Source organism: Myotis lucifugus, unplaced genomic scaffold (assembly GCF_000147115.1).
Source record: "Myotis lucifugus unplaced genomic scaffold, Myoluc2.0 scaffold_234, whole genome shotgun sequence".
NCBI classification, from domain to species: domain Eukaryota; kingdom Metazoa; phylum Chordata; class Mammalia; order Chiroptera; family Vespertilionidae; genus Myotis; species Myotis lucifugus.
Window position 1 is genome coordinate 286,721 of NW_005871282.1, and position 15,230 is coordinate 301,950.

The 15,230-nt window shown below is 42.0% G+C and overlaps 1 protein-coding gene across 1 annotated transcript; it reads left to right on the plus strand.

Moving 5' to 3' along the window:
- The first annotated feature begins 388 nt into the window (after positions 1–388).
- Positions 389–11,561, plus strand: ORMDL1 (ORMDL sphingolipid biosynthesis regulator 1). Its single transcript, XM_006098393.3, has 4 exons — positions 389–833; positions 1,267–1,447; positions 6,609–6,760; positions 10,017–11,561. Exons 2-4 carry the CDS (start codon positions 1,274–1,276, stop codon positions 10,150–10,152), a joined length of 462 nt encoding a protein of 153 aa, XP_006098455.1. The 5' UTR covers positions 389–833; positions 1,267–1,273; the 3' UTR covers positions 10,153–11,561.
- The last annotated feature ends 3,669 nt before the right edge of the window (positions 11,562–15,230 follow it).

Sequence of the window (15,230 nt, forward strand, 5' to 3'; positions counted from 1 at the left end):
ATGATAAAATTATATGACTTAATCATTCTAACTGAAGATCGGTTACAGCGGTATGTGCTCGCGCGTGAGTCGTGCTTATAGAGGGAGATCGGGTGCAATAGAACCAAGAGATCTACCTTGAGTGGGTTCGAGAATGATATATAGTTGCGTGTCTTTGTTTCTTTCGAGCTGATAGCATTATTGTTGTTTAGTATTAACTTATTTCGCCCCTCGCCCGTTGCGGTGGACACGTCCTCCGATCGGGGTCTGTCTTGCAGAGAGACAGTTGGGTGCTGTTTTGTCGTGTTCAGACTTGCAGTGCCAACTCGAGGCTTCTCTTTGTGTCGGTGTCACTAGTTGTCGTCTGGGAGCCTGGCTACCCCGCGTTCATCCATAGGATCTGTCATGGAAAGGGTTTATGTCTTCAGATCCGGGTTCAGTGTCGGCCGACCCCCCTCCCCTCCGGCCGCACAGTCGGTCGGTCCTCCTGGGGCGACGGGCCTTCTGCAGGGCAGTTTTCTTCTGTCTAAGCGAGTCTGAGGCCCAAGCAAACATCATGGTTAAAACAACTGGGAACTGCGATCCGCTCACCCTTCGGGGTTCATCTTGAACGCAAAAGGGAAAAGGAAAAACCTAAAAAAAAAAAGAAAGGAAGAAGCTGATTGCCTTTGAGGACAATATTGAGCCAGAGGCTGTTGCTTGGACCTGAGCCCTGGACCAGGCAGCTTGCCCACCGGCCCTGTCCTCCCCGGCTCCCTCCTCGGAGTGACTTGAACTCTGACGCCCTTTGTGGGCACGGCGTGACGTCAGATAGGAGTCTGACGTCAGGAGTCTGACGACAGCACACTGGCTGGGTCAGCGTTGCTTCTTTGTATTAATTGATTGTGTTGATCAGTTGAGCTCCTGAGTGTTCACTTCGCTCTCACGTCATAAGAAAATGTAGGTTCTCTCTCAGTTTGAGTTTTCCTGCCTGTTATCTCATGTAGTAAAACCAGCATGCCAGAAGACACGTTGTCATTAGGAAAGGGGTTGTCACTGTTTATTTTTTCCACAAGAACTATAAAAACAAGTCTTGTTTGTCTCACCATCAAGTCAGATGGTAAGAATTCTTGACTGCCTTTGTCAGCATCTGCAAGTAGCATATTCGAGAGGGTGGGTTTGTTCTGTGTCAGAACAGCTAGGAAAAAGAATAATCCTGGTTACCAACACTTACTTGATCACGTCAGAATTGGGGTTATTTAGGTTCCAGCTGTGTCGGTGCTGATCCCTGACACTGCTTTCCTACAGGGCAAACATGAACGTTGGCGTGGCCCACAGCGAGGTGAACCCCAACACCCGGGTCATGAACAGTCGGGGGATATGGCTGACGTACGCCCTGGGCGTGGGCTTGCTTCACATCGTCTTGCTCAGCATCCCCTTCTTCAGCGTTCCCGTGGCCTGGACCTTGACAAACGTTATACACAACCTGGTACGGACTCACCGCATCCTGAGCACGGGAAGCTTAAGGCTTAACGGGCAGGGACGGGGAGGCGGGGGTGGGGAGTTACTGTTTAATGGGGAGCGTTTTAACTTTGGGAGATGCAGCATTCTGGAGATGGATGGTGAAGCTGTTTGCTTATCAGTGTGAATGTACTTTATACCACTCCACGGTACACTTAGAAAATGACTAATATGGTACATTTTATGTTACCTGTACTTAAACACAATTTTTTTAAAAGCTTAAAAGTTTTCTTATAAAGAAGAAGAACACATGACTTAGTTTTTTTAAACAGTTTTACGATATATAGTTCACATAATATAAGTCACCCATTTAAAGTGTACAGCTCAGTGATCTTAGTGTCTGGAATGGGAATATATTTTTCTATTACACTTTATATTTAAACATTGGGCCCTTTTCTAAGTCAGACTTTTTTTCTTCTATTGGTTTTCTAGAATCTAGAAAATAGTAGGTCATTTTAGCAAAAATTTCAAAGACACTGTAATTCAGGCTACTACATTATAGTGATTGACCAGAATACTTCAGAAGAAGTAATACATTTTTGGCTAATTGGAGTCCAATGAATATTTTTTTGTTTCAATCCTTATTAAGTCTTTCTAAATTTTATAAGTATACTTTCCTACTTCTGTATAGACATTTTGAGCTTAATCATATTTTATGTGATTCAGGACCTTATGGTGCCTTAGCTTCTTCAAGTTGATTACCACACTTCTGTATTATATGATAGCTCTCAAAAGTATCAGAGGTTTGATCAACTCTGCTGACCATATTATGTAGCCTTGGAAATTAAGACAGAAAAATGTGAAATAGATTTTTAAAAATTAATATTACTTATTTTACTTCTGGAGAGTATTTAAAGTTGAGAGGAGGACAGGGGTGATGTGGTAAAAACATGCTGATGTGCATTTATTTGGTCCATTTTCAGTGACAGATTTTGGTGGGGCAAACACCATTTTGAAATAGTAACTTCTGAAATATTCGTCGTTAATCAGATCCCTCCTATTGGAATTCTTTTCCTTTGGCGTCATGGTATTGCTTTTTCCTATATATTTCTGATCTTTTCTCTTTCCTCTTGCACTTCCTGCTTTCTTTCCCCAGGGTTCTTTTCTTCATCTCTTCTTATGCTATATATTCTAAGTTACCTCATCCTTCCATATTTCCAATTTCTACTTTTAGAAGAATGATCATCTTTCACCTTAAACCAAACAAGTATAAATTGAGCCCATTCCTGATCTATTTCTTACTACCCCCAATCTAGTCCTGTGACTTTGATCCTAATCTAAAGGCACCACTGTCTTACAAGCCAGACAGCTGGATGACAGAGGAAAAGAGACTAATATAATATATCATCCAAACTGAGGCTGTGTGGAGGGTAAAGGGACTGTAGTATGAACTGCTCCGATGGAACAGGTGTAAGTCAGGGCCGCCCTTGCGAACTAGCAGATGTGGTCACCCCGGTCTTCAGGTAACCCCCTTTCCTATATGTTCCTATTCATTCAGCCAAACCCCTGTCCATTCTGTCTTACTGCCTCTCAACTTAATCCCCACTGGCATTGCTGTAAATCATGCACTTATTTTTCTGTCAATTACTCCAAAGATCAGCCATTTCAAACAGTGTGCGGGAAGAATTTTTAAACATGCAATATCTGCTTATTTAGTCAGGGGCACTGATCTCTTTTCCCTTATTGTCAAATAAAAAAGACAACAGCCAACACAACAATAGTCTGATGTGAATGAATCAAAATTATACTTTTTTTTTGTCAGATGGGCAAAACATGTATTTTTTGGTGTGCCGCAGAATTTTAGTAATTAGCTTATGTGTGCCGTGATATGAAAAAGGCTGAAAATCGCTGCAATAGATAAATGGTCTCCTTGGTGCTCCTCTTTCTTCCATTCCAGCTTGATAGTTTGAAATGCATGTTTGCTCAAGTCACACTGTTTAAATCCTTCAGTGATCCCCTGTTACATTCATAGTAAAATGCCAAGTCCCTTGTGGGATACAACACCTTTTGGTAACTGGAGAGGCAAGAAAGGCAACTCAGGTTATTACAGCCCATCTCCAGACACAAGCTACGTAGTAACGATGATGAAAATCGTCTTGCTCTCACCTTTCTGCCTTGATGTAAGCTCTTCTATTTAATGGCCCTGCCTTCTTCCTGCTCTTCCTGATTCCTCCTTGTTCTGGAAAACTCTACTCAAATATCACCTCCTCCAGGAAGCTGCAAAACACCACGCTGCTTTCTTGTATTTATGATCGTTTTACAATTAGCAGTTTATCTTTGTTATTTTTTATTTCTATATCCCCAATACCTATTTCAGTGTTTGCTGAATTAGTCTGTGTTGTCCTGTAGTTTTTCCTTCTCCTATGACATATGTATTAAATGTACTTCAGAAGTCCTCTTACTCCCTCATATTTTCAGTTGGGTTGACTGAGATTGAGGCACAGTATATGGCAGTGGAAAAGGATAGGAAATTGACAACATGTAGGGAACAAACTGCTGACGTAGTTCACCACACTAAAAACCTACCTAACCAGACGTAGCTGTAGCAATTATGTGACTCCAAATTTGAGTTTCTTTTGAAGATAGCCTACATTAAAACAATTAAAAATGTGAACTACATGCTGAATGCTTTTAAATACAGGAAAGTAGACCTAAGTGGTATCCCTGGTTAGAAAAAATACAGTCTTTGCCTTTCTGAAACCACGCAGTGGACCCCTTAGTGACTGTTTTTCTTCGGTGTTACAGTTCACCTTAGAGGTACTAATACTTTGCCAAATTTTTTGCCTAGCTTTTAAAATGAATGAGAATTCTTTTTGAGTCAGTAAATATTTATTAAGGGCTAACTGTGAGCTACATTTTTTCCTAATTCTTTTCTTTTTAAATATATTTTTATTGATTTCAGAGAGAGGGAGAGGTAGATGAAACATCAATGATGAGAATCATTGATCAGCTGCCTCCTGCACGCCCCCCACTGGGGATCAAGCCCGCAACCCTGACCAGAATCAAACCTAGGATCCTTCAGTCTGCAGGCCAACGCTCTATCCACTGAGCCAAACTGGTTAGGGCCCTAATTCTTTTGATGTGGGTATAAATTGCTAAAATTTCATAGAAAAACTATTAAAAATAAAAATAGTAGAGTAGACCTAACGGGTTTGGCTCAGTGGATAGAGCATCGGCCTGCTGACTGAAGGATCCCGGATTCCATTCCGGTCAAGGGCATGTACCTTGGTTGCGGGCACATCCCCAGTAGCGGGTGTGCAGGAGGCAGCTGATCGATGTTTCTCTCTCATGGATGTTTCTAACTCTATCCCTCTCCCTTACTCTCTGTAAAAATCAATAAAATATATTTAAAATAATAATAATGATGATAAGAGTAGAAGATATATGGCCAGATAAGGTTTTATTCTTTTTCATTGAAAATGATATATACAATAAACTGAATATTACGTATATCCTAAATACTGATGAGAAAACCAGGATTGTTCGTCTCTTGATAATTCTAAGACATTATGTGGTCTAGAGTAGACAACAACATACTCCTAAGAATCTGAAACCATACAATTTCTCTCTCATATTTTCCTTTAAAGCCCACGTGAAAATGTTTCCCTTACGCTAACAGAATAAACATCCCTTAGCTTAATGTCATCTTGGCGTCATATCTAGTACTTTGTATGCCAGCCCTTGTTCCAGATGTATTCAGGCTAATGGGAAAACAAACACTATGTAAACAACTCCAGCACAATATATGTATTGTGCTATAATAAAAGTATTACCAATAAAATTCAACCACGCAGACAAGAGGTTATTACTGTTGTGGAGGGCTGCACAAAAGAGTAGTCATTTGAGCTGAACCTTCAAGGATGAGGCAGTTGACAAGGTAGCATCGGGCTGTTGCCTCAGCAACAAGGAACCTTCTCCCCTGCATCTCCCGAGTGCCCTGATTGTACAGTTGTTGCCCTGCATTCTAGTTGTTTGTACATCTTTTTCCCTTAACCATCTCTCAGAAGATTGACGTTTTTCAGGCTGTGTGTCTGTTCAATTTATATATGCATGCATGTCCTGTGGTGCGTACATTTAACTTATTAATGTATGTTGAGTTAAATCCAGTTGAACATGATCATTACTATATAGCTTAGCTGTTGTTGCAGCTAAACAACTTTTGAATTGCCTAATGGAATAGGAAGTAGACTAAGCTTTGAAAACAAGGGCTCTCTTAACCTGTACTAATGTAAAATTTCAGATCACTAATTTTTCTGTGTTTTTTCCATATATTTGTTAAAAGTAGGAGTAGAAAAGACATCACATTATGACTTGGGAAAAACTGTCATGATAATATTTAGACTTTATTGTTACCAGTTCCTCAGATAGGATCCTGCAATGATGCGCTACCTAGCAATCTAAATGGGTATCATAATCACAAGGAAAAAAAATCTAGTATACATTGTTTTTTTTTCTAATTAATCACAAAATTAGATATTTCAACATATTACTGAACACATTGGCTTTTAGTAATATTTTATTTTTTAAAACTTCAAAAGATACACTTTTGAGGCATAGTTGTGACTTTAAAAGCAAGTTGAGTTGAACATTATGCCTACATCAAACCACCTCCGTTTCTTTGGAAGAGAGCTATTGGGACAAAGACAGTTCTAATGTTAAATATTTTCAAAACTATTTTTTCTGATACAGAGATTTTGTTTATGACTATTATTTACTAATTTGTCTTTTTATTTTATAAATATTATCAGACTTACTAATATGCCACAATAAACTTTTCCTGCCCATTGGGGAAAATGTCACCCTATTTCCTCACAGGAAAGGTCGTAGAAGAAAATCTAAATGTAATGATATAAAGTTACCCTGATATACTTTTTGTTTATTTTCAACTTAAAAAAAGATGAAAGCAGGTTACTTTTGGTTGACTTTTCACTGGTTTTCACCAAATGATATTTATCTGCCTCTGGAAGTCTTATTGTACTCTGAGGAAACAATCATGTGAAAGGTTAAAACTTGAGCTGTAAGTTAATCTTATACTTTGTCACAAATGGTCTGGAACTATCTTAATGCTAACTGACAGATACCGCTTTCGTATGTGTTGTTGATGAGACACTCCCGTGTTTGTTTTCCAGGGGATGTATGTATTTTTGCATGCTGTAAAAGGAACACCTTTTGAAACTCCTGACCAAGGTAGAGCAAGGCTCCTCACTCACTGGGAACAACTGGACTATGGAGTACAGTTTACATCTTCACGGAAGTTTTTCACAATTTCTCCAATAATTCTGTAAGTGGTGGAAATTTTTAGGAATGAGGAGGATTAGACGAGAGGCAGCTATTGTTTTATTGGATTAAACTTGAATTAGAAATAATATTTTGTTAAAAACTTCTGTCAATAGCCCTAACCAGTTTGGCTCAGTGGATAGAGCATCGGCCTGCGGACTAAAGAGTCCCAGGTTCGATTCCGGTCAAGGGCATGTACCTTGGTTGCGGGCACATCCCCATTAGGGAGTGTGCAGGAGGCATCTGATCAATGTTTCTAACTCTCTATCCCTCTCCCTACCTCTCTATAAAAAATCAATAAAATATATTTTAAAAAAACAAACAAACTTCTGTCAATAAATAGCTACCTCAGATAAAATATAAATTGCAGGCAAAATCTTTAACAAACTGTAACAAAGCAGTTTTCACTTCAGTCAGTAGCATATGGAGACAACAGACCACGCCCATCAGTATGCCTAGACAGTCTAGGATATACAGGTCAAATGTGTTCCAGTTCATGTTCATAAGTTGCTTGGAAGAAAACTAAACACATAGTCTTACTTATAGTCCACTACAGATTGATCTCTCTAAACAAGGGCTTGGACAGTTTCAGACATACTTCATTGACCACCTGCCCTGTTTGGATGTTCAAACTCCTTGGGAAAGAAAGCATGGTTTTAAGCAGTGATTTTCAACCTTTTTCATCTCATGGAACACGTTTATTACTAAAATTGTGTGGCACGCCAAAATGTATATTTTTTTGCTGATCTGACCAAAAAAAGTATACTTTTGATTCATTCACACCAGGTGGCTATTGTTGGCTGTTGGCATTTTTTTATTTGAGAATCTAGGAAAAGAGATCATTGCCCCTGACTGAATAGTGAGGTACTGCATGTTTTAAACATTCTGGTAGCACACAGTTGAAAATCACTGGTCTAGAAGATAGAGAGTTTAGACCTGGGTTGAATCCTGGATCACTTGGCCAGTTTAATTTGTTCATAAATAAAATTCTAGCCTGTGGCATCCTAATATATAAAAAGCCAGGGGCCGTCACGACTGACTGAACAGCAGGCTGTGTGAGGTGACAAGGCCTGCAGGGGGGTTAGTGAGGGACGACCAAACTACTCAACAGCAGGCTGCGGGGGGGCAACCAGGCCGGCAGGGGGTGCAGTTGGGGGCGACGAGGCCGGTGGGGAGGGGCAGTTGGAGGCGACCAGGCAGGCAGGTGAGCAGTTAGGAGCCAGCGGCCCTGGATTGTGAGAGGGATGTCCAACTGCCGGTTTAGGCCCGATCCCTGGGAACCAGCAGTCGGACATCCCCTGAGGGGTCCCAGATTGGAGAGGGTGCAGGCTGGGCTGAGGGGACCCCCATCCCCCGTGCACGAATTTCGTGTACCGGGCCTCTAGTCTACTATAAGAACTAAATGATATAACATCTGTAAAGCATTTAACCTTATATCTGGCATCTAATTAAATTCCTTACATAACTGAAAAGACAGCATTAAAATCATCTATATAGCATTGATACTATTTGGTGACAATAAGACATTTTCTTATTTGATCATTATTTGTCAGGTGGTGAGATGTGAATTGTTAGCCCCAATTTTTAAAAGAAACAGTCTCAGATGCATTGCCTTGCTCCAAATCTTGCAGGTAGTTGGAGTCAAAAGCCCAGATGAAACCCTAAACTTCTGGCTTCTAATACAGGTCTCTTTCCAAAATATTCTTTGGCAAATAAACACTATCACACTGATTCCCACTTGGTTTTGCATCTCCTTGGAAGATTGTCTAGTTTTTTTGTATAGTAAAGTAATTTTTATATAGTCTACACACACAATTTTTGTTCATTAAAACAGCAGTCGCCAACCTTTCAGACCACCAGTGGTCCTCGGACCACCGGTTCACGACCGTTGCATTAAAAGACATAAAGGGGACATATGCTATGGTATGATAAGTCGAAAGCATTCTGAGAAGATTTACTATTTCTGACATGTCAGATTATAGATTAAACCCATAATGATGGGAAATTAAATAAGCTTACTAAATGCAAGTGGTATCCTATTTTGTTCATTGAATGGAGGAAACAGTGCTAAAGTATATGAAAACAGGAAGAAAGGATTTAAAAGTAAAGATTAAGGAATATGGATTATTCTCAAGAATTTTCTGACTATATAGTTTGTAAAGTAAGTTTAAGACACTAGAATTTCTTAATTTAGATCTGAAAATGATGTGCACAGCTCTGATATTTTTAGTCATTTGAAAATAGCTTTTGTTTTTTAACCATATTTAAACAGTTATCTCCCTTACGAGAAACTAACAACAATACTTAGGAGAAAAGCTGTAAGAATACTTTCCTGTGTGCTCTAAAAATACGAAACACCCATATGCAAACTAACTTCTTAGTTATGATATTTTATTCTCTAAATCTTGTCTATATTAGGGTACTGTTGTTAGGGGCCAGATGATGTGTCTGTGCTCTGATGTAGTGCTTGGGTAAAACTAGGTTTTCTGACTCGATGATTTATGGCCTTACAGTTGGGTTAGGCTTGTTAAATTCTCAGGTGTTGGGTGTCTTTGAATATGTATGTGTATGTTCAGTTATAGCAAAACAACTGGAATTTTACAACAATGTCTTTCAAGTTTCCAGTTAAACTGGTTGTAGACTTGTTTATCTACAGTATGGAAATGAGACCATTAAAAAGGGCAACCAAGTATTTGCTTTTGTTCAAAGACACTAATTGTACTGATGCACTAACCCCATTTTTCTCAACTTCACAATAGTGGTTCTTAACCTTTTGGTGGATCACAGAACCCTTAGAGCAGTGGTTCTCAACCTTCTGGCCCTTTAAATACAGTTCTTCATGTTGTGACCCAACCATAAAATTATTTTCGTTGCTACTTCATAACTGTAATGTTGCTACTGTTATGAATCATAATGTAAATATCTGATATGCAGGATGGTCTTAGGCGACCCCTGTGAAAGGGTTGTTCGACCACCAAAGGAGGTCACGACCCACAGGTTGAGAACCGCTGCCTTAGAGACTATGATGTATCTTTGGATCTGAATCTTCTCTTCAGAAACACACAAATATAAAACTCCACCTGAAATTTCAGGGAGCACATGAACCCTCGTTTGAAAGCCTGCCGTAAAGGATGCTAAGTAGCAAACGTATTTTATTAAATGCATTTAACAGAATTGCAGAAGTGAAAATGTGCACATATGCCTTCATTATAAGTAATTTTAGTTTTAGACGTTAAATATATTAACTTTTATTTCTACAGATATTTTCTGGCAAGTTTCTATACCAAGTATGACCCAACTCACTTCATGCTGAACACAGCTTCTCTCCTGAGTGTGCTGATTCCCAAAGTGCCACAGCTACATGGTGTTCGGATTTTTGGAATTAACAAGTATTGAAAAGCTTTGAAACTGAAGAAAAGCGTTTACAGCTGCTGAGTCGCCTGTAAGGAAGGAGTGGTCAGTAAACTGCACTGCTCCCATGATAGTGTGAAATGAGAGGTATTTACGTTGGAGAGCCTAGTGCTGGTTCTTCATATGCTGTTTGAAGTGCAGATTCTTACGGGAGGATGCCTGTGCTTAATGCATCTGGTACCTTTCTCAAGAGAGGCTTTAGAGGGAGGCTGGGCAGGCCCAGCTTGTAAGTTAAATGGCTATAAAATGAGGGTGTAGTAGATACTAAGACCAGCTTAGTTTATAATGAATGGGCATTACGTTAGGAGAAGAAACTTTCCAATCATTCCACTATGGTCAGTTTAAGCCAACTTACATGTAAACCAAAATCATCTCTTTACAAGTCTAATGTAGATTGTTTTTATTGCCATATATATTCCTCTTGTGCCGTATAAGAGGAGATAAGCCAATTCCTACCTTGTACTTTTTTTTTTTTTTCTCATTTTGCTGGCTCAACATTGTGTGTTGATGGATGAGATCATTTTCACATTGATTAAGTTACTGAGTTCACGAAGGTCCATGTTCAAGACTGACTGGCGATAGAAGATAGTTAGGCATCTTACAAACAGCCTCTGAGTCAGCCTTCTAATTTTGAAACAAAATGGGGTTTGCTTCCTTTGCAGACCCAAGGCTGCTAAACCAATTAAATAAAATAATTTATTTCACAGTTAAACTATATTGTAACTTAAAAGTCTCTGCTTATTTGATTGAGCAATCTAATTATTTAATCCATTCTTTAGAAAAGGAAATACAAAATGGACAGTTATATAGCCAACTTGTGGATTGGCAGCAACTGCTTCTCTAGCACTAGTACCACAGTTATTAGTGGAGTCTTTTCCAGCAGGTCTGCAGTTAAAGATAATACCATCTTTCCTTAGTCCTCCTGCTCTCAGTCCTCATACTTTCCCCAATATTTGGACTTTCAGTACTTGAGTCTTCATGTAGGTAACCCAATATGGTAACTATTTCCAGAGCAGCAGCCATACTGAATTCTTGTGACTAGAGAAGCTCCCTATAGTTGCTGACATTAATTGCAAGAAGTAACTATATACAACTTTGAGAAGTAAATATTTCCAAAAAACAGATCTGATATGGGATGAAACTGAAAATCCTAGGAACATTTGTAAACAAAATTGAATGAAAAGTTATAGACCAACTTAAAATCAGTTTGTTTCAGTAAACTGACTTTTGGGGATAATTGTTTTATATTTCAAAAGTATTGACTTGAGAAATCAGCTGTATGATAATGCCTCTGTATGTTTGTCTTTTCCTGTGTATTCTTTTTTCTGTGTATTTTTAAATACTTCAATAAAAATTTTCTTTGGTGTAGGATTATTGCAAAATCTCCAAATTCAGTCATCAGTGTTATACTGTTATTTTTCAAGGTGTATTTTCAGCAACTGAATTTGTAAAAAAAAAAAAAAAAAAGTTTAAAATAGTACTTTGTTTTTCTTAATTTTTAAACTTTATCTCCGAAGGCTTACTATTTTTGCACATACTTCAGAGATAGAAATCTGGCTGTAATCCAGGCCTTCTGCTATTTTTCCCACTTTCTCCATGTTTTAAAAATATTTCTTCAATAGATATTTGCTGTAGGTATTATTTCAGGTATTGTGGATACAGTTTGTAAACAAGACAAACCAAGTTCTTTCCCTTATGTACTTATAGTCTAGCTGGAGAATAGATAATAAATGAATAAATAAATACATATCATTTAATGTAATAATAAATGCCATGGGGCAAAAAATTAAGCAAGTAAATGGCAGTCACTAAAACCTCAAGTGTTCAACATGTAGTGCTGTTAAATGATGGTTTTCCTTTCATGGTCAAAGTCATAAAAACAGAAACAGTGGTGGGGTGGTTGCCAGAGGCCAGAGGAGGTGGGGAGAAAAGGGTCCCACAGTAATAGGGAATTAGTGTTTAATGGATACAGATTTAGGGAAGATGTAAAAGTTTTGGAGATGGATGGTTGTGATGGTTGCACGACAGTACGAATGTACTTAATACTGTTGAACTGCACACATAAAAATGGTTAAAATCATCTTAGGGTAAATTTATGAAATAAGCATAATGACTCAGCAAACAAAGAGCAAAATATCTTCCAAAGATGAGACCTGCTTGACAGTATTACCATGAATGAAAGAATGTTTCATATCAAAAGATATTTCTTAGCAAAGGAAAAGAGAGGCAAATGACTATTTTTAGCACAACCCAAGCTATGAAGGCGCATTGGAAAGCAACAAACCCATTTCTGTTGCTTTCATTCCCTATTTACTAAACAGTCCTCCGATTATAGTTTGAACCTGGTTTTCATTGTGATTTGGTCAAGGTGAAGACCAGCCAGGTCAACTATCCTAGCTCATTGTTGCATTCCTCATAAATTAATATAGTAGTATAATAGTTTTTACATAGTTTATTAGCAAATTGAATGTGTGATCTGGTACCCCATAAACCATATTCGTAAACCAATTTGAAGCTATATAAGAATCAGATGTTGAAACCCAGCAATCACACCAAGGCCTGCTAGGTTATGGATACATCTGGAAGCTACACCACCTTAGTACACTTTCTCAACGCACACTTTCCCTAATGCTGTATTGCAATTGCCTGTTATTAGACTCGGTTCTTTGAAGATAGGGAATGGATAGTTTCTCTCTTAACAAGTTCTGGCCCGAAGGGAAGAACCCCCAAAATATGTGTTAAAATCCAATTTAGTAAGATATAAGTAGGGAATGAGAATTGTAAAGATTCTCCTGTATATAATTTTCCTCTATACAAATGGAAAGTTAGACAATAGCAGAGACAAATGAGCATGTTTACATCTATTTGGAACTCTCAATTCAAGCTGAAGTTTCGGTGGTTAGGCCGTCTTCCGTTGAGAATGCCCCTAAGTGGCACTCAGACGATATGAAGTGATCGGATGAAAGCCTAGATGCCCCGTCCAGAGTACCACCCCGTTCCTCCAGTAACTTCTCCCCTAGTGCAGTAACGAGCACGGAAGGACACCTTTACTTGCCAAATACAGCACGTGCACTGGGTATAAGTTTCTAACATGCACTCAATCCAAGGAGGAATAAAATTCCTTCCGAATGTGCCCTAGAGTTCTGCTGTTCCACATCATGCAACATTCAGACTCCACGTCAGCCCGGAGTGCCTGGACGAGGGATCCACCAATGACACGAACACAACCACGGATGACGCTGGGCAGCACAGGGGGGCACTGGGCACCTGCTGAGCCCACCAGTTCACAGGGCAAGAGAAACCGCCACGTCAGGCGAGATTTCAGTGCATAACAGAAAGCCGCCTCCGACTTGCCATGGCCAGTCGGGACGACTAATTCTTCTCTCTCTTTAGGTCTTAATTTTTCTCTTTTTGTCTCGATTGGGTCAACAATGCAGCCCAGAGAAAATAGGAGTTATCGGGTAGTTAAGAAAACAGACCAGAGCCTGACTAACTCTGCACCTGGTAGCTGGATGCCCACATCCTGTGAACCCGCTTTTCCCGGAAATGAAGACGGGAGCCCCGCACGGGTTGCTGGGAGAGTTCAGCAAGTTAGTCTGCATCGGGCCGGCGCATGGGAAGCGCCACTTCGCTGTTCATTATGACCCACACAGGATTAAAAATGTTGGAAACGTAAGTTTCACCTGAAAAGCTGTCCCTAACATTCTAATTATGAGTTTACATGTCTGTCTATCACGAGACCCTCACTGACTCCCGCCTGGTCTCGTCATCTTACTAACCGGAGCTTCACCTGCCCACCTGGCATCGCAGGGTCCCCGTTAGTGAACCCCGAAGCCACGCAGGGGACACGCCTCGGGGACAGACCTGCTCCAACCAATGGTGGCAAGTCCACCTGTCAACAGAAGCAAAAAAAGGGGGGGAGCAAGAACACGAGGAAGACTACACTGCAGTTCCGTGCACGATGTGTCCTAACAGTCGGGCATGAAGACTTGAAAGGCGTGAATTTTTACAACAACCCCCTTTGGTTTTCACCGCAGAACCAGCCAGCCCTTTCCAAGGGGAGAAGCGGAGTCTGAGCGGAACCCCGCACCCTGCGGCGCCCCCGGCCCACGGCCCTCCCGGCCCACGGCCCTGAGAATGTGGGTGTCGCCGGCCGCACCGGTAGGCGGGTGGCAGCCCCTCGGGAACGGGCTGCTCCCACCCGGGCGTCCGCCTCCAGCCAGACGGCGAGCGTCCCTAGCAACCCGCGGGCCGGGAGCAGACGGACTCCCCGCGCGTCTCCTCGGGGCGGTGACGCCACCGGGACGCCGGCCCGACCGATGGCGTCACGTCCGGCGCCGGGCCGGGCTCCAGCCTCCAGCCTCGGCAGGCGGAGCGCCCCCCAGCGGAGGGAGCAGAGGCGCCCGCGCTCAGGGTGAGTGGCTCCTCCGGGCTCCCGCGCGTCCCCGGCCTCGGGCTCCCCCCGCGCAGCTGGCGGCCCCCGCAGTTCAGCGCGAGTTCGTGGGTTCCAGCGGGAGGGGAGCGGGGCCGGGGGCGGGAGGGGAGCAGCGAACATGACGGGGCGCGCGGACGGCTGCCCCCTGCCCGCCCCGCGGTCAGAATCAGCCCGCAGCCCGGCCAAGCCCGGGCCGGGAACTGACCGTGACCTCCCGGTTCCCGGTGCGGCCCCGCCCTGAGCCGGGCGGGCACCCCCCTGCCCTCTGTGCCGCGCAGCTGGGCCGGCGCCCCCGGCTTCCCCCCGGAGCCCAGCCGGCCCCAGCCCCCCTCCGCCTGCCCTCCAGGGGGTGGGCACGGTCTGGGTTCCCGGGGGGGTCTTGTCTGAACCCGAACCCCCCTGTTCTCTGGTGCACGGGACGGATCGCATTCTAAACTCCTGCCCCAGGCCGCAGTGCGAAGCTTCACACCCTGTGCGCCCCTCTGCTCCGCGGCGGCCCCCCTGGTGTGTGGGGAAAGGTCCCGCTCTACCACCGCCCCAGCAACGGTTCTTGCCAGGTGGGTTTTGGTCTGGTTTTGGTTAAATCCCTCCGCCCTGGACGATTATTTACCCATTTGAACGTTTAGAG

What these genes read in the sequence shown, in the direction of transcription:
- ORMDL1 (XM_006098393.3), top strand. Translation starts at nt 1,274, where the DNA reads ATGAACGTTGGCGTGGCCCACAGCGAGGTGAACCCCAACACCCGGGTC. An exon ending in CAAACGTTATACACAACCTG is followed by an intron (nt 1,448 to 6,608) that starts GTACGGACTCAC and finishes TTTGTTTTCCAG; the next exon opens with GGGATGTATGTATTTTTGCA. An exon ending in ACAATTTCTCCAATAATTCT is followed by an intron (nt 6,761 to 10,016) that starts GTAAGTGGTGGA and finishes TTATTTCTACAG; the next exon opens with ATATTTTCTGGCAAGTTTCT.